The sequence below is a fragment of the Lupinus angustifolius genome, chromosome LG08, assembly GCF_001865875.1.
Source record: "Lupinus angustifolius cultivar Tanjil chromosome LG08, LupAngTanjil_v1.0, whole genome shotgun sequence".
Classification (NCBI taxonomy): Eukaryota; Viridiplantae; Streptophyta; class Magnoliopsida; order Fabales; family Fabaceae; genus Lupinus; species Lupinus angustifolius.
This window is the reverse complement of record NC_032016.1, coordinates 11,220,549-11,239,543: the sequence shown is the minus strand read 5'-3', so window position 1 is coordinate 11,239,543 and position 18,995 is coordinate 11,220,549. Positions and strand designations below refer to the sequence as shown.

The 18,995-nt window shown below is 33.0% G+C and overlaps 3 protein-coding genes across 3 annotated transcripts; 2 read left to right on the top strand and 1 right to left on the bottom strand.

The window, feature by feature from the left end:
- On the top strand, nt 489–8,428 carry LOC109353349 (probable isoprenylcysteine alpha-carbonyl methylesterase ICMEL2). Its single transcript, XM_019595582.1, has 11 exons — nt 489–802; nt 2,462–2,538; nt 2,884–2,953; nt 3,043–3,123; nt 3,711–3,785; nt 4,240–4,341; nt 4,439–4,579; nt 5,601–5,666; nt 5,751–5,894; nt 6,167–6,257; nt 8,087–8,428. Exons 1-11 carry the CDS (start codon nt 567–569, stop codon nt 8,246–8,248), a joined length of 1,245 nt encoding a protein of 414 aa, XP_019451127.1. The 5' UTR covers nt 489–566; the 3' UTR covers nt 8,249–8,428.
- LOC109355294 (thyroid receptor-interacting protein 11) lies at nt 9,808–13,074 on the top strand. The gene is made up of 6 exons (XM_019598370.1): nt 9,808–10,153; nt 10,260–10,382; nt 11,010–11,204; nt 11,310–11,391; nt 12,417–12,481; nt 12,659–13,074. Exons 1-6 carry the CDS (start codon nt 9,872–9,874, stop codon nt 12,953–12,955), a joined length of 1,044 nt encoding a protein of 347 aa, XP_019453915.1. The 5' UTR covers nt 9,808–9,871; the 3' UTR covers nt 12,956–13,074.
- Nucleotides 16,747–18,562, bottom strand: LOC109353365 (protein trichome birefringence-like 19). Its single transcript, XM_019595599.1, has 2 exons — nt 18,048–18,562; nt 16,747–17,701 (listed from the first exon to the last, which is right to left on the bottom strand). The coding sequence occupies exons 1-2, from the start codon at nt 18,510–18,512 to the stop codon at nt 16,916–16,918; spliced, it is 1,251 nt and encodes a 416-aa protein (XP_019451144.1). The 5' UTR covers nt 18,513–18,562; the 3' UTR covers nt 16,747–16,915.

The following is an 18,995-nucleotide window of genomic DNA, read 5'->3' as shown; positions in this document are numbered from 1 at the left end:
AGTATGAGTGTAATTTACTTTAAAACTCTTACACAATTAATATATACATATTTTTCTTTTTTTAAATTAGCTATTTTCTGTTCTGTTTGTTTCAGTATTAATGGTTTTGTACTGATTTCTCTTGTTAATTACCTCCATATTTATATATATTTAAATTCTGGTTAATTAATTGATGTTAAGAGTGTAATATTTACACATTTTTAGTATAAAGATTATATATAATCAATATATCATCTACTATTTATTTATATTATTTTTTATTTTTTATTTTTTAAATAGCTAATAATAATTGAATATAAATAGTAGGTGATACATTAAAAGTGTATAAAACTCTTATACATTTTTTCTTAACTACCACGTTAATACCAAATATGTAATAATAAATATTAAACTCAATTGTAATAAATTTTTGTTACATATATTTAAGTTGTAATAATAATAATAATATTTTAAAGTAATAATTGTTATATATATATAGAAATTAATATTCCCTCCGAAACTACACAACTCAAATTCACGCATGCATTAATCTCATTCAATTATTCCCATCCAATCACTCACCGGCGATGACCACAATCATCGATCGCCGCCGCATCATTCCGGCGGCGGTTGACGTTGACACCAAATCATCGCCAGACTCCAACGTTCATAACAACAACCACCACCAAGTCGCCGGAAAAAACAGCCACCACCACCAGCACCGCCTTGCTCGGCAACGATCATTCAGGAAAGATATCGGTCACGTCGCCACAGAAACGTACTTGATTTCTCGTCTCACTTTCACTCTTCTTCAGTATCTCGGGTTCGTATTTTTCAAATTTTTATTTATTTGATTTTTCATTTTGTTATGTTTTCTCTGAAGCTAGAGTTTCTTTTTTTGATTTAGCTTTATTCATTAGTATATTATTTTTCAGAACGTGTCCTTTTTGCTCCGCATAACTTATTTGACCAAAAAATTATGCTACTTTTTTGTGTGGTGTTAGAGAAATATAAAGTTATTTCAGTAAGTCAAGAATTCGTAAATTTGTATTTGATAACTTACTTGAGAAGCTTATGAAAGGTTTATATTATTTTACACATATTAGTTAGATTTGAAGTTAGTCTCACGAAATAGTTTTGATTCAATTAGTTAGCTTATTGGTTTTCATGGCTTTAATTGCCATAATTAGATAAAAGCTTATAATCTAGCTGGAAACTTATAAGCTAGCAAAGTTCTTCTAAGTTAGGAGCCAAAAGTTGAAAGCCGATAAAATAGCTAATTGAATTTTGATAAAATTAGCTAATGTGTGTAAAACGACATAAGCCCCTAGCTTATCAAATTTGAGCTTATAGCATGTAGCTTATTGTAATAAGCCTCTTTACCAATTACCAACAACTAGATTATTTTTGCTAACTAGCTTAAAAGCTACTTGGTGGTGTTACAAAACACACTTGGGCTTAGCTTATAAGCTTTCAGCTAGCTATAGCAAACAAGGTGAGACTCAATGTATCTACAAGGTCACGAGTTCAAATCGAGGTTTTTACCCTTTGGATAGGCCTTGTTTGGATGGATGACTGTAAGAAGTACTTATTTGATTATAGAGCTTATTAAATAAGGGAAAAATAAAGAATTTATAAGTTAATATGTAAACAACTACCGTCTAATTCTTTGTTTTCTCAAATTTTCTCATAAGCTTCAATTTTCAAGCTTACGAAAATAAGCACAAAGAATAAATAAAAATATAGAGGCTTCGAAGGTTGTTTAATAAGCTCATCCAAATGGTGTAAACATGTTTTTCAAGTGATTATTGCACCAGATAAGCCAAAGCAAGAAGAACAAGACCTATATTTGTTAGTAAACTTATTGTAGAAAAGTAACACGAGTTGGCGAAAGGGAAAATAGCAATATACTGATGGAAAATATACTGCCAAAACATTAAATGTAAATGGGAAGATTGCAGTGCCTCTGCCTCAGTAGTAAATACATGGAAGATGAAGCTTAAAGTATCAGCCACATCCAATTTTCAGAAAGAGATTGTCTTATGCAAAACTTAAATTGGTGAACTTCAAGCAAGACCCCTCTATTCTCTGCTTTCTCGAACCTGTTTTAAAACAGTTGTCTATTAGTTTTTTGTCATAATCTTATCGGTGATCCTAGAACAGTTCTTATGCATCAACCAAATTTGGGAAAAGCTCATTACTTTATTAGTATTTGGCTGGATTTGTCTAAGTTCCTACAAGGTACTGTAATGTCTGCCTTAAACTCCCAGAGAAGAATAAAAAAGCAGGTAATGCTATTCGAAAGAATACGCGGATACTAATGTTGCCCACGAAAAGTTTTAGCATTCCTCCAGGCCATATTCACAAAGCTTCTGATCAAAGACTATATTTATAGCAAGAAGGATTATTCTGCAGTGACATTAATTTTACTCCTCTTTGTAGCTTGTGGTATGCCTGATTATCTATCTATATTTTTTCTCAGGATTGGTTACCGTTGGATTACGAGATTTCTTGCCCTTGCATGTTATGCCATGCTACTTATGCCTGGTTTTCTGCAAGGTTTGTTTTATGTAATTTTGCAGTTCTCCATTCTTATCTCCAATAATGGTAAATGTTGCTTATAAAATTAAATAATGATAAATGTTAAGCTTTGCAAATTTAGTTTGGCAGCTTCAACTTCATGGATATAGCATTTTTATTAAAATAGTCAGTGTCTTAGTGATATGCCCAATGTTAATCTTCCTTTATCATGTTCTGATTCCCATATTGCCTGTTCCGATGCTCGATTCCTCTATGTTCCATGCTGCTGCCTGTCTTTCCACACACAAATTTTGTTTGTAGCAACATTACTGAATGACTCTTTTGTTTGTTTTCTTCCCTGTGCTTACTGTTGACTTTCTGCAGTTGCGTTTTCTTATTTCTTCTCAAGCAAGGTAAAGCGAAGCATTGTTTATGGAGATCAGCCAAGAAACAGGTAAATTGAAACAGCGGTAAATCTATCCGTTGACGCTGGTCATTTCTTCTACTGTGTACATAATATTCTTGTAAATTGTGGTTTTGCAGGTTGGATCTGTATCTACCTACTGATACTCATAAACCTATGCCTGTTATGATATTTGTAACTGGGGGAGCATGGATTATTGGGTGAGTGTTTTGAAATACCTACATGGTTTTGCTTGAATTCATGTGTTAATTCACTATGTATGGTATTGGTTCTTATTAAACACATAAGATACTCTGTAGTCTGCAATTCCTTTCACATGTTAAGCTTTTCCATTACTGCAATAGCACACTGCTGCTGATGTCGCAAGAAGGGAACTCTGTCCCAACAGACCACATGTTTCAATTTCAAATCTGGAGGACAATTTGAGGATTGTAGTTTGAATAATTTCATCATCTTAGTTATAGTGCAAGAACTTCCTATGCTATTGGAAATGCCGTATACTCTTTGAAGTTGCAAGCAATTTTGTATGTGCTTTTATGCCTTTAATTTCAAATAACTGCCTGTTGCAGATGTTGTGTTGAAAATTTCAAGAGAACTCATTGGTATACATGGTGAGGTTGAACTTTAAAATCAGATACCAGTCTAAAAACCTTCCTCACTTTCTCATGCCAAAATAACTGGTCTCCTGAACAATGAGATGGCAATAGTTTAGTTGTATATATACATGCAAGTTCATCTATCTTTTGCTTTTATTAAGTTAAATGTTCTTAATTGGATTTTGATTTAGGTATAAAGCATGGGGCTCCCTTTTAGGACTGCAATTGGCTGAACGAGATATAATAGTGGCATGCATTGATTACAGGTAACTAGTTCAATTCAAGGAGTGCGAGATTGAGCCTACAATTTACCTTTGGTCGGAGATGGACAAATTGGATGCATTTAACAGTCTTTTTATGGATATTAATCCACATTATTCATGACTACAAGGTTTTTTTTGTGTCATGTTGTAATATTTTTTTCCTAAACTTAATGGCGTTTGGTGATGCATATCTTAAACTGAATTATTTGTTAATATTTTTAAATTTAAAAGTATAGTTTATCAGACTTAGGATATGTATATTCATAATTGATATTTTAAAATGTTTTGCAGCTTTGATTGTAATGTAGTTGTTCCTAGGTAATTAAGCTTACCTTAGGACTAATATCGTTCATATTTTGTAGATTTTTTTGAGTGCATAACATTTTTGATAGATTTAACTTTCAAAGTTTATGCTATATTTACCACTGAATAAATTGTCATTTATACATAAGTGCAGAAATTTTCCTCAAGGAACCATCAGTGACATGGTAAACGATACTTCTCAAGGAATTTCTTTCGTCATCAACAACATAGCTAATTATGGTGGTGACCCTAATAGGTGAGACATGCTACTATATGAGATTTCTTTCCATTATATCTTTAGACATTCAACTATGAGATTGATATTTTTCTTTTTTATTAATAATATGTAATAGGATTTATCTAATGGGGCAATCTGCTGGCGCTCATATTGCTTCTTGTGCTTTACTGGACCAAGCAATCAAAGAATCTGGAAAAGGAGAGAATGTTTCTTGGAGCATTTCCCAGATAAAAGCTTATTTCGGTTTATCTGGAGGGTAAGACATTGTGGCCTTGTTAGAGTTTGATGGGAATATGCTGAACTCTGTGGAAATTGTCAATTTCAATAATATATCTCATAGCTCTGTCTATTGATGTTGATTTTGTTCTATGATGATAATAATTTAGTACCATAATTAAGTGGGTTTCTACCTTTTAGTTGCAGTCACCATTGCTGATTGTTTCACTGAAGCTTAAAATATTTTCACACTTCTTTACCTCAGTGGACAAAGGCTCCAGGTCACGAATATATATTCAAAATCCCTTCTAGTGGCTTTAAATGGTTGAAGTAAGTAGCTCATCACTAAGTTCTGTGACAGCTTGTGTGCTCCTCCAATCACCTATTGAATTACATGCTAAAGAAATTCATTATGGCATACACCGTGTATGTGCATGTGCCGCAAAAGTCATGTTGAAAGGGGCTATCCTTATATACCCCACCTTTAAATATTTTGCTGCTTATCCTAATAACCAAAAGAATTTTACACATTGTAATGTTTTCAATAACTTTCATGCTGTCTCACTTAACTGAGTGATAATGCTATGGAAGAAAGGTGTGATAGAAACACCACAGATTCTACATCTTGGAAGGGATCTTGAAATTAAATGAGTGATGTGTACTGAGCCGTAATTGTATTCAAGGTAGTGGAAGGTCATTACACAAATTTATCAATCTTTTGGTTTCTAATGATCAATGTGATGTTGAGTAAACCCGGTTTTGGAAATGCATTTGCTTATTGCAGAGGCAACAAATTTTCTTATGCATGTGTATATAATGGGAAAATTTGTGGAGTCTCTTAGTGTAATGTTTAGTTTCTTGTTTCCGTATTGTTTTTATTTAATTTTTGGCTTTATGAAGGAAAAAAAGATTAAAAAATAGCTAACAAAAAGAGAGATTTCAGGCTTGTTTGGAGTGAAGAAGTCTGGTTACAGACAATTGAGCTTCTGATTATGTTAACTGATTCATGACTTTTACACGTCGAAGGATCATTTATTAATCCTATCAACACATGTCAACAGATACAACTTATTGGATTTAGTGGACCACTTCAACAATCGTGGCTTGTATCGTTCCATTTTTTTAAGGTGTGTCCCAAAGAAGTGAGTTTTATCATAATTGTGAGGCTTTTAATATTTCCCCCCTCCTTTTAACCCGGATTTTAATTGCAGCATAATGGAAGGCGAACACTCTCTGAAGAAATTTTCACCTGAAATCAGAATTCAAGATCCATTGATCAAAGATTCCATTCCTCTCTTGCCCCCTATAATTCTATTCCATGGAACTGATGACTATTCCATACCACCAGTTGCCAGGTTAGTGTATAGACATAAAGTTCATTGGTATTATTGTATTCTTTTACGTTATTGATGTAAACAACTAGAGGTTTAGATGATATTGTAGGGAATCCTTTCATTTCTTTGGTAAGTGTCTGAATTTGTATGGACAAAACACCATGACGGAATACTCTACTCTTATACATGATAGCATAAACCTTATATTTTTCTTGCTAGAGTTTCAAGTATTTATGTCAAAGTGTCACTGGTTTTTGTTTCGCCTTTTGATATTAATGTATGATTTTTTGAAGTGAACGGTTTGCTAGTGCTCTTAAAGAGGCAGGAGCAAGAGCTGAGCTTATTCTATGCGATGGGAAAACTCATACCGATTTATTTCTCCAAGTAAGTGAAAAGTCATGTCAAACTTTTTGGTCTTTTATTTCAAACTTCAGTGCTCTTAATAATACAGACTCAAACACTGTCTAATGCAATTTTTGAATTGGGCGTTTCAACTTTAACTTATATCTGTAAACATAGCTGAGAAAGGATCAATACACAAAGGTAAAAATCTAAAAAATTATGGGCTGGTGTACACTTAAATAGATCTCCCTTCAGCCTTAATGAGACTCATTCAGTTTCTTGAGCTTAAAGTTGGCTATGCTTGGCCTGTGAACTTTTAGTTTCACCTTTGCAGATATGTTCTAGTAAACTAATTTTTTAGATGCTGATTTTTTTCTTCAAAATGTTATCCAACTTGTGAATGCCTGTTATGTGATTTTCTTCCAACTATGAAGTGTGCTTGCAAATTAAGTACAAACGATCACATTCTTAAAGTGAGTGGCTGATAGACCAATATTGGTGCTCTACCCATGATGCATTTCTGTCACTGATAAACTGAGACAGTAGAGTTTCTTCCAATTTTTCTTCTCATTAGTATATAGGCTATATTTTCTCTTAGTAGGAAATGAAGTCCATATACCATAAATTATAGTCTATTTTGTATATAGGCTAAAACCTGTTATGCAGTTTCCACTGCTACCTCAATTGAATCTGTTATATAGTTTCCAGTCTCCTAATTCAAGGAAATTAGCCAATCATGGGTAAGAAATAAAACCTGGTATCATAACTACTACTTAATCATGAATATCTTGGAGAACCTATCTAAAATATCCAAGATAGATTAGTCTACCAGAAATGTTTTGACTTTTGAGCAATTGAAGAGCTAGCTTGAATGCTTGATACCTAGGCCCTTCTAGGGTTTGTGTTTAATAAAAAAAAGGAATGTAGTGGTGCAAAATTCCTAGTCCAATTCAACTATGTATTATTTGGTACCTTGGTGTTTATAAATTACTCTCCAAACTCCAATGGTTGAATATACTCATAGATCAAGAAGGCTAACCGGTTCAGTAACATGAAGGGAAGGTTGATCCACTTGATCCAGAATGAGTTTCTGAAGTCGAAAGTTAGTTAATACTTGGTATTTCTTTTCACATGTTACTTTAAAAATGGTCGGCTCAGCCCAAAATGCCTTACCCCTGCATGCAATCTTACCGTTGCACCATGGCTCACTCTCAACATTACATTAATGTGGGAGATGGGGCATTAAACATCTTAATGGCCTTATTTTAGGTGGTAATGGAATGATTGAAGTCACCAACTTTTTTGTGTCTTTCCTATGCTACAACCGAGTTATGTATGATGTACTTATTTAAGTTCACATAACCTATCTAGCTCTCTAGTATGTAGTACCACTAATAATTTCTAACCTTACTCTTCTGCTATTATTTTGCATTTGATGGTAGTTTCGGGTGTGGTTTCTTCTTTCTATAGGATTGATATCTTTTACATAAATGCCTTTCCTCTTAGAGGAGCAACATTTAACAGAAATAAAATGTGTTTGGGAAGAAACTTCTGCATTTGTTATACTTGATCAGAGACTCATTTGAACAAGTATTCAGTACAAATCATGGACGTGCAAATATTAGTGTTCTGTAGTATGATTTGTCCTTTCCTTCTCTAATGCAGATTAATTCTTGTTATATTTCAACAATGTGCATCCATTAGTTTTGTCCGGTATTTATCGTGAATGCAATATTGTGGTTTCGAGAGTCGATTATAATTGCTATCCCATCTGTCATATTTTCCCGCAATTGAAGTAAAATTAACTGCAAGCGCAATTTAAAATACCGATTTTATCTAGCGAGTTTCTAATTCTCAGCCATGCTGTACAGGATCCGCTCCGAGGTGGTAGAGATGACCTGTTTGATTATGCAGTTGCCTTTATACATTCTGATGATAAAGATGCTATTGAAAAGGATGCCATTGCACCCCCAAGAAGAAGGCTAGTTCCTGAGATTTTGTTGAAATTCGCTCGCAAGATCAGTCCCTTCTAGGGTTCTGCACTGGCTATACCTTAACCTTCATACATTGACTCACCAAATTTCTTTGGAGAAATGGGATGAGGTTCACATTATTAAGGTGCAAGGTGTTACCTTAGAACTTCATGTTATATATATATAATTTTATTTGTATACCTTGACATTTTATGTGTTTTATACATTGTCAGCCTATCATACATCATTTGTATGCTAATTATCATTGATTCTTAAACAAAAATAATACAAACCAATGATGCATGATATAAAGACCATGTAAACAACTTTATAATGACAACAAATATATTAAATCCATATATACATATATAAGGTCCAATTTAAGTTATACTAATTACATGCAATCTTATCCATTGATTTTCTTGAATCTAATGGTCCAAATGGGTGAGGAAATAAGTGATGAGAGAGAAAAAATGAATTTCTTGAGTTGTAAGTAATAATAAAACGATTTCATGAAAATAAAAACCTAATTAAGACTTACTTCTTTCAAATTGAAAAGTTGATTGAATGAGATGGAGTCATTATAGATCATTTGAATTTCACATTCTATAGAGCAAAATATTGAAATAATTAGTTGAATGTATACAAATGGACCTAATCAAAAAGTTAAAGGAAAACGTTAATGTAACAAATTTTACCTAGTGGTGTAGAGTTCGATTCCGATTCTCAGGAACGATACTTGTTCGGAGGGGATACACAACCCGAAAATGATTAGTTTCTTATCTAAAGAGGTGAACGATATCATTGGTAGTACAAAAAAAATCAATTCATCCCTTAAATATAAGTTTGTTATATATATATTTATATATTACATATTGGATAATGGGTCCTATAATAGTCTCAAATGAAAAAAGACTATAAAGAAGGCTTTGAAATAAGGAAAAAATGATGTGTCTATCTATATACATGGTAAAAAACTTAAAACTCTTACTAAACTCATGTTATTGAAAGTGGTAAGCCATTATTGGCTATGACAAACACTAGCTCTATACTAGCTTTAATAAAACAACTTAATTTTGCCATACAAGTATTAATGATAAATTCAAGTTTAATTCCACTTCTACCTATTGTATGGTTTACTAACCTATTATAGTGGTAAAGACTCAAAAAAATGATAGGTATCTTATACTATAGAAAATGCTAAGCCCATTATCATTTACGGAAAAGAGTATGTATAACCCTATGCTATAAGTAAAAGTGGATTGAGATAAAACATGGTCATAGTTCTCATGTAATTTTATTGTTAAACTAAACCCGATTAAATATAATTCATACTTATTTTAGACAAAATATTCTCAACATTATTTATTATTATGAATATGTACTTTGACATATAATATGTATATATATATTATTAATCATGTATATATAATAAAAAAATTAGAAAATGAGTCATATTTTTTACCAAAATGGTTTCATTAGTCACATTTAAATAGAAATGCTCGTAACATTATGAGTGAATGACTATGGGTGACACCGAATAATTTTTAATATTGAACAAATCTAATTTTTAAACCCAAACTCGTCATATACCCGATCATGATTACATCATTGATGATGTTGATTTAGGTAGAAATATTAATTTGTTCCGAAAAGGTGAGAATAGTGAAGATCCTTTGAGAGATGGCTGGGTTACTAGCATGGGCCGCAGATGTGGTCGGAGGCGGTGGCGCAATCGACGAAAGTCACGATTCAATTCCATTAATCTTCTCTCAAAATCAACAAAACTATGTTCATCAACTTGATTTCAAAGCTTCTTCTCTTACTCGTTCAATTCATGATCTACGTCTCCGATTACCTCCTCCTGATATTTCTCAAAGTCTTCCTCATCTTCACGCTCATTCCCTTGCTTCTAATGCCGCTCTTACTCTCCAATTGAATTCTCACTCCTCCACTCGCCACCAGGTTCATTTTCTTCCTTTTTAACTTTTTTTTAATTTTTTTTTGATTTGTTGGTTGCAGTGTTTTAAATTGCGGTTGCGGAAAATTACAGAAAATGTGACTGATGCAGGCGCAACTTAGGGAGGTGACGCTCAATGAAGAAAACGCGGCTTTCGAGAATGAGATATTAAATTGTGAGAATAAAATAAAGGAAAAACTGCAAGAGGCGGATCTTTTGAGAAGGAAGTTAGAGGTGAGGATTGTGATTCACTTTATTTGTTCTATGTTTTTCATGAGATGATAATAATGCATCGAGAGGGTGAGTTTTGGCGCAACAGTAATATTGTTGCCGGGTGAATTGGTGGTTATAGATTCAAATCATGGAAATAGCAGCTATGCTTGTGGAGGTAAAGGCGGTGTGTATATATCCTATCCAGACCCTAATAAGGGTCCGTTTGCAAGTTCGGTTTTGGGGAAGAAGGAAGGGAAATAGAAGGTTTGGGAGCTATGAAATACACTTGTTATATAGCTTTGAAGCCTTCCCTTTCTTTCCCTTCCTTTTCAAAATCCAACTTGCAAACAGACCTTAAGTGAGATTTGAAGCCTCTTACACTGGGTTTCCGTTTTATGTGATAATGCAATTGTGCAAGCAGCAAGCCTAATATGAAGATACACTCTATTTGTCAAGATCAGGGTGCAATGCTTATCATATACTGTTATTTTTGTGATTATTTCATGTATGATCTCTTATATACTTTGTCTGAACTATACTCATGTATACAAGCTGATATCTCATGCTATCAAGTGAGGTTTTGTTATTAGTATATTTTCGGAAAATGAAAGGTTGTCACTTATATTATTTTCTTCTACTGTGTTATAGGAGATGGATGAAACTGAGAAGAAATTGAAAGCTGAACTGGACAATATGAAATTGCAAGCTTCAGTACGTGGTAACCAATCTTGGAGATCTGATGGGTGGGAGGAAGAATCCAAGATGAATCCTAAAGGCGAACTAGATGCCGATGCATCAAAATCAGCCATTTTAGACAAATTGGAAAAGAAGAAGAAAGATCTGGTTTGTTGTATTTTCAACTATACAATTTTTTTACATTCTCGAACATGTTAAATTATTTAATTTGAATTATTTTTATGAAATTAATATCCTTTTATTTCCTTTTAGAGCTCAATGGAGGTTACCGTACAAGAGTTGGAGAAGAAATGGGTTGAAGTGCAGCAAAATGCACTTAAGCAGCCTTCCCCAGGTATTATGTTTTACTTTTATTTTGTGTAAATAGGTCGGTGTCTCGATGAGCATTGAGAGTAGGTATAAATCAATATAAATGATGGAAATATATAAACCAGGAGTTTCTTTTCTAGAAAGTGGAACATTTATCACCTAAAGGCTGATGCTTTCCCAGGTGTATTACTGTAGTTACTTCTAATGTTGTCCTGAACTATAAAAGGAATATTGATAATATTTCTAGTTTAATACCCAGATTATGTAATTTCTACTTCATATATTACGAGTTTTACTTTTTAGTATTTGCTATGTTGTTTTATGAATCTCAAAGCATGATGGTGTCCTTTCTTTCTATATTTGTTTTTATTCCGTGCCCTTTGTTTTTTGTGTTAGGTGGTGTATATTTCTTTACTTTATGTGTGCACCCTTTGAAACCTCTGAATTGACTATACTGAGAAGATATCATAAGCTTATTTTTGGTAGGAAATTTTGCAATCCAAAATTATGTATGCACAGTACCAGATGGTCTTATCAAACTGCTTGGTATAGTTAACTTGTTAGTCCACCTTGATGATAGCATAAAATCTCAAAGTAGCACTCTGTTTGGTTATTTTTTGCATGTTGTCTTCAAGTATTTGTTGTGTGATTGAATATGAACTTTGTAAACTCTTAGTACTTTCTCAACTTTCTACTAATCTAGTTATGTCCAGCGTTTGAATTTGCAATGTAATAATAATTTAAAAAGGACTGATAAATTGTTTGCTTGGTTTTTTTGAAGTGTTTCTACGTTGGACTTCAAATGGACTAGTTTGCTCTTGAGTTGATGTGCTTTCTTTATCTTCTTTACTTTATCTGTTGTTTATTTTAGCTTTCTGAGAATTCTTGAATCTCCTGTTTATACTCTTCTAATGAATTCTCATGAAAATGAAAAAAAAAGTCCAGTTGGACAGACTTTAGTACTGTTCCATCTCTGAAAACATTGAATACTGTTTTATGCTCTTAGAAATCCATGCAGTGTTATGGCTTTAAGATATTCTTCTTCTGCAGCTCAAAGGGAGAAGACATTGGATAAACAGCTTCATGGTCTAATTGAGCAACTAGCAGTTAAACAGGTCCTTTTTATATTTAATAGTTTATGCTCCTCTTGCAGTATACTATTTTGTATTCAAAAAACTGTTTCATTCTCTTTTATTCTCAAGAAAATTCTTTTGCGCATTTTTTTCTTGTTTCTACATATCTGGTTTTCTTTTGGAGAAGAGTCTAATAAGCTCTTCCTCTCTTGCTTTCAGGCACAAGCTGAGGGCCTACTAAGTGAAATTCATATAAAAGAGATGGAGCTTGAAAGGTTGAATGGGCAATGGCGACAAATGCAAAGCATCAATTCAGACGCGAACGCTGCTAGGAACCGTTTTGGTAAAAGCTCATCCGATAAATATGGATTGTCCGATTATGATGGTCATCAGAGGCTTCCATACCATTCTGTTGCCAGAACTGAAAGCCAGCAGAGGCTTATGCTACTCAGGTCTGCATTTGTGCTTTATATTTTAGCTTTACACATAGTGGTGTTTATCAGGATATCTTTTTGATCCGCCTTGACATATTAAGATGAAGTTGTTATTATTAATTTTTACTATGCATGATTGGACATTTGTTTGTACTTATTGAATAACTTAAGTATATATCAAGAAGTTTGTGCAGAAGCTAATTCTCATTCATGCTTTGAAATTCTATCCATGTTATATGTGTGTGGGCAGTCACAATAGAAGGAAAGATAAACAACAACTACGCTTCACACTATGTTTGGTTTAGAATAGAAAAGTTGAGTGGGAAAAATGAATAGAAAATGTGATGATTTTTTAATTGTTTGGTATAGTAGAAAATGGAAAGAAAGTTGAGAGAAAAGAATTTAATTATTATTAATAATGAGATTGACATATATTTGTTGTTTTGTTTTGTGAGTGTAATATCTATGTACTATCAGTGTAAAAATTTATATACAATAAGTACATCATCCATATTCATTTGTATTACTTATTTGAAAAGTCATGATGATAAAACATGAATAATGGATGATGCAGTGACAATATATAAAACTTATACAATGTAAGTACATACATTTTTTCTCTTGTTTTTTCCAGAATTTTAGTAAATTTTCGACATTCATAGTATAGCTAACAAGAAATACAATTTTTTTAAATATAAAGTGTAATATCTATGCAGTGTCAGTTAAAAGTTTACATAAAGTCAATATATGATTCACCATTGAATTACTTTTCTTGAAGAATCAATGATTATAAAACATGAATGATGGATGATGTATTTACGGTGTATAAAACTCATACACTATTAGTGCATACATTTTTCTCCTTTTCCATTTGTTTTCCTCCCAATAGTGGAGAGAAAATATAAAAGCATGGGTCCCACTATTTTTTTCTTTCCTCTCCTTTATTAAATGCAAACCAAACAATGGAAAACATGTTTTTCCTTACTTTTTCGTTCCTCTCCTTTTCATTGCTCCACTTTTACACCCAACCAAAAATAGCCTTAGTTCTATCATGTGGGCACGACAATATGGATTGAACGATACCATAATGTCTCATTAATCATATCCACTGATGAAACATTGGTGTCTAAATATTTTCTAACTATTTTGCTTATGATTTTTCTCTTTCTCCCTTTATTTCTAAAAATTGGACTAACCTCTATTCAATTTACTCTCCTTATTGAAGTTTCTAGCGTTCTCTTCCACACATGCCTAAATTACTTAAGACATGATTTTACCATTTTTTTATACAATAAGAGCTACCTCACCATTTTTTCATTCATAATTTATCTTGTCTAGTCTGTACACACTTCGAACACAACATTTTCATCTATGATACGTTAAGATTATTCTCTTCGTGATATTTAACCGCCCAACATTCAATCACACAATATTTTGAGTTTTATAAGTGTGCAGTAAAATTTTCCTTAAACTTCAGTTAGACCTTTATATCACATATGACACCTAAAGCACTCTACAATTTCATCCACTCTGCTTGATTCTTATGGTTCATTTCTCCCAAAGTTTTCACATTGTGTTGTATGATTGACTTAAGATACTTAAAACTAATAGCTTGTGTTATGATATGATATCTAATTTTTACACCTACATTAGGATTTTTTCCATTTTTGTTGAACTTAGTACTCCGTCTTACTTCGACTTATATGGAAGTTATGTACTTCTGAAGCTTGTCTCCCTATTTTTAGCTTCCATTTAATTTCTCTATCTAGTCTCCAATTAGGATAATATCATCTACAAAAAGCATATATTGCAGTACCGGTTCTTGGGTATGCTCAGTAAGCACATACAAGACTAATGTAAGCAGGTAGGGGGTCACTGTTGACCTTGGTATAGTCTTATAGCAATAGATAAATCTTCTGAGACCATATCTTGTGTTTTGATACCAGTCTTGACACCGTCATATATATCATTGATTACTGGAGTGTAGGCAATCCAACTTATTTCTTTTCTAGAGCTTTCCATAATATCTCTTTAGGCACCTTATCGTATGCCTTCTCTAAATTAATGAAAATCATGTTAAAGTCTCTTTGACCTTTCGGTATCTCTCCATCATTCCCTGTAACAAGTATATAACTTACATGGTCTTCCCCCCACATAAAACCAAATTGATTTTTGAGTAATACATGTCTCACCCTTGCACAATTATCCTTTCTTATGGCTTCATATTATGGCTCATGAGCTTAACCCCCTATAGTTTGCATGCTTTTGTATTTCTCTCTTGTTCTTATAAATAGAGATTAAAATGATTCTCATCAATTTGTCTAACATCTTCTTAAACCTCTAATCTCATTAAATTACTTTTAGCGAATTAATATTATGCTCATCTAGAACTTTCCATATATCACCAACCATTTGTCATTCTTCTTCCTTTCCAAAGTTTAGTTCTTCTCCAACTCCCTAATTTTACAATAAAAAGTATATTTTTTATCCTCGTTTTTAGTGTTTAGCCCATTGAAATGCAAAGAATCATGACCGTCATTGAAAAGCTTGTGAAAATAGTTCTTTCATCCTTCATGACATTTTTGTCATTCTCCAAGACTTTTCACCCTTAACTTTAATGTATTTCACTTGATTCAAGTCTCTTTTCTTTCTTTCCCTACCCTTTACAAACTTATAGATGTTTCTTAACCCAATAATCCATCGTATGCTCTATCTTTTGCTTTGCTCACCTTTTCTTCGTATCTTTCTTAGTTGCCTTGTTTTTTCACAACTGTCAATATTTTTACAGAAGATCCTGTTTTATGCAAGAAAATATACAGTTGAATATGTGCATAAATTAAAAAATAAACATCTCATATGACTACTGTAAACCAGAGTTATTTTGATTTTTCTGTTGAGAAAGATGGAGTAAGAAAACGAAGCTAGTTCAAGTGATCATTGTTGGTACAGACTGGCTAAATTTCACAAACATTACACAATGTTCAAATTAATATCTTGAAGCTAAAGCTGTCCATATTTACAAATTCAAGCACGGGTCCTTATTTTTCATGGAGAATTGATCCTTAGGACCCAAAATCTTTATTTTTTTTGTAAAGGAAGTTGGTGTCTTCAATTTCATACTTTGGATCAGAAAACATGTTCTTTGTGCTGAACTTGTGCTGTCTATTTCTCATGTAATTATGATCCAATATCTTAATCACAAAATTTTCAGATTCATAATTTGACAACATTTATATAAATAGTTGAAACATCTGATAGATAGCACATCTAATTTGCATAGCCAAGTAACTATTGAACATTGTTTATGTGGGGACTAGAGACTTAATTATACAAATGAGTTAATGTTTTAAGTTGAAAAAATAAATGTTAATGAAATATACAAAATGGGGGATATCTTATGAGGCCTATTTATTAGGAATATTTTTAGGAATTGTATGGTTGAAGTTGAGAGTGAGTTTCATAAAAGAGAAATTATATAGTAAAGTAGGATCCATATAATGCAACTCACAGAGTTGCATGTCCGAAGATATTCTAAGACAATCAAACGCTAGAGTTGAAGCAAATCCCTTATGTGGAACAATTATGAAAGATTAGTAATCAATATTTTATCAATGAATATGATTTATAATATAACATTATAGTGTTATTCGATCCATGTGGTTGATTTCATCTAGTGAGATTAAGGTTTGGTTGTTGAAATATAATCTTGTGTTATGTTCCACTTTTTTGAAGTACACGAAATATATAACAAAACTCTTTTAGACAATTGCTTCTACAGCCAAGGTTCAAATAGTCAGTGCATGGTTCTTACTTGAAATGATTAGACATTGATGTTCTTGGCCAGGACTGTTGTTCATGTTGTGAATCAAGATGTGACAGTAAAACAATGTATAAATTCACAAACCCCTTTGCATATACATTCTATATTTGAGTATCAAGAATAAATACTTTTAGTAAATACATGCAAAAATACAATAATAAACAACTTCTTTGATATGATAAACATAGTAAATCTGATATTCTAACAAACTCTATGTAGCATTTAACCAGAAGATTTCTGTCCTAATTTCAACATATAGAATAAAAACTCATTCCATGTGTCAACAGGACCTGGCACACACCAATGAACACAGTCATTAATTGTCACATTTTTGTCCTTGGCATGTCCAAAGTTACTAGGATGTCCATCAGGTCTCAAAAGCATGATTTCAGTTGTATCCAGCATGTTAAACTCCAAACCCCTTTTTATGGCATCCTTTTTTGCTGCTTTAAATTCCCCAACTTGAGTCAAATATGTCTCAAGAAAATTCCCATCCAGCTTCATTTCTTCCTTGGTAAATGGCTTTGTCCTAATACAATTCCCTCCTTTATTCCAATCCCCATTCTCAAAGTGTGATGGAGAGAATGTCCTGAAAAATGTCACCCCCTTAAATCTTCTAAGGTTTATAAGAGTTCTGAAAGCAGTTCGGAACGCCTTCTTGTATCCGTAGTAGTGAGCAAGGTCTGTAACATTCTGCTTCCCACACTTGTTGCATCCAACGAGTTCTCTGTTTTCGAAGAATAATAGAGGCCGAAAGAACCAATGTCCTGCTGAGATGATGACAAAGTCGAAATCTTCGACTTGGCTTGCCCAAGCTTCATCTACCTCATCTAGATACAGTTTCATAATGCTGTCATATGAATGACCATTGGTGTCTGCATCACTGGATTTCACAAAGTATGGAGACCATAGATTTGCTAAGGTGAAATTGTATTTAGCATAGTAGAATCGTTTGAAATATGTGTGGTCTGTTGAATGTTTGATAGAAATGTCCTCAGGTTCAGATACCTGAAATGATAAACCAGACATGCAAGACAGCTAACTATCAAAGTTTTCCGTAATTCCGTCATAATAATAAGTGATCGATTAAGAGCATGGTTTTACGTTTTGGTTGCAATCACAATTGTGGTTGTAATTATCTTACGTTTTGTAACAATTGCGGACAATTGTTAGAAGTATGGTCACGATACATTTGTGAAAACTACGGTCACGATACAGTTGTGGAAACTATCAAAACCACACTATTGCGTCTTTAATTGTGGCCATGAGCCACAATTTAAAACCTTAAGAGTTAAGAGAAGTTCTTAATTTCCACCATCTTAAGAGAAAGAGAAAGTATGAATTGTTTACTTACATGACTTAGGAGGCACAACAAAGAGAACATCTGATTTATACCCACTGAGTCTCCTACAAACACCATCTTTTTTCCCTTGACAACCTTTAAGAATTGAGTTGCATCAAATCGCGGAAGCTCGCATTCGTCTGGTTTCCACCTCCATTGAAGGAACTCTCTATCAGGTCTCCCAAACTTCATGCAATTTTGTTGGTCTATTATCCAATGACATGTTTCATTGTTGTAATAAGGTCCTTCAGGATAATGAATCCATTTTCCTGAAAAGAGGTTACATTCTTTAACTTCTGTGCTGTTTTTCAAACCTGTGACAGAAGATATCTTTGTAGATGATTCACTTGAATCTCTCATAAGAGAAAGAGGGAAGAACATGATTAGAAGCATAGTGAATAGTACTAGGACAATACTTTTGGGAGTGTTTCTTGTAGTGTACTTTCCATTTAGAACTTCACTGGCTTTAACCTTCATAGCTGAGCTAAATTGTGAATCAAAAACTTTGCTCAACACCTTATATAAACAAAATGAAATTTAGTTATGATAAAGCTTTCAAGCTTTAATTGAGCTTATATAGTTATAACTAAACTTTGTCTAAGTCTTGAATATTATAGCTTAATCATCACCATGAGTTCATTATATGTCCCATTCTTGTTAAAATGTCATTTTGCATAATCATATCACACGTGTTCATTGAGAGGAAAAATAAAAAAAAAATAAAAGTCTCATTTCCACTACTTTTTTACTATGCCCACCTTCAATGTTTTCATTGTAAGAGAGGGAATTGCTTATTTTCTACACAATGATGTATAAAGTCTTTTCTTCTTCTTGTTTGAGTTTAGCTTTGAGTCATAAAAATGGTCCATGTGGATTATAGTTGAGGCTGTTGGCCATTTATAGAGAATAATGTATCTCCTCAGATAACTTATCTCCCCTAGTCAGTAAAAATGTGACATG

What these genes read in the sequence shown, in the direction of transcription:
- LOC109353349 (XM_019595582.1), top strand. Translation starts at nt 567, where the DNA reads ATGACCACAATCATCGATCGCCGCCGCATCATTCCGGCGGCGGTTGAC. An exon ending in GGGGGAGCATGGATTATTGG is followed by an intron (nt 3,124 to 3,710) that starts GTGAGTGTTTTG and finishes ATTTTGATTTAG; the next exon opens with GTATAAAGCATGGGGCTCCC. An exon ending in GTGGCATGCATTGATTACAG is followed by an intron (nt 3,786 to 4,239) that starts GTAACTAGTTCA and finishes ACATAAGTGCAG; the next exon opens with AAATTTTCCTCAAGGAACCA.
- LOC109355294 (XM_019598370.1), top strand. Translation starts at nt 9,872, where the DNA reads ATGGCTGGGTTACTAGCATGGGCCGCAGATGTGGTCGGAGGCGGTGGC. An exon ending in ACTCCTCCACTCGCCACCAG is followed by an intron (nt 10,154 to 10,259) that starts GTTCATTTTCTT and finishes TGACTGATGCAG; the next exon opens with GCGCAACTTAGGGAGGTGAC. An exon ending in TTTTGAGAAGGAAGTTAGAG is followed by an intron (nt 10,383 to 11,009) that starts GTGAGGATTGTG and finishes ACTGTGTTATAG; the next exon opens with GAGATGGATGAAACTGAGAA.
- LOC109353365 (XM_019595599.1), bottom strand. Translation starts at nt 18,512, where the DNA reads ATGAAGGTTAAAGCCAGTGAAGTTCTAAATGGAAAGTACACTACAAGA. An exon ending in TGTTGTGCCTCCTAAGTCAT is followed by an intron (nt 17,702 to 18,047) that starts GTAAGTAAACAA and finishes TTATCATTTCAG; the next exon opens with GTATCTGAACCTGAGGACAT.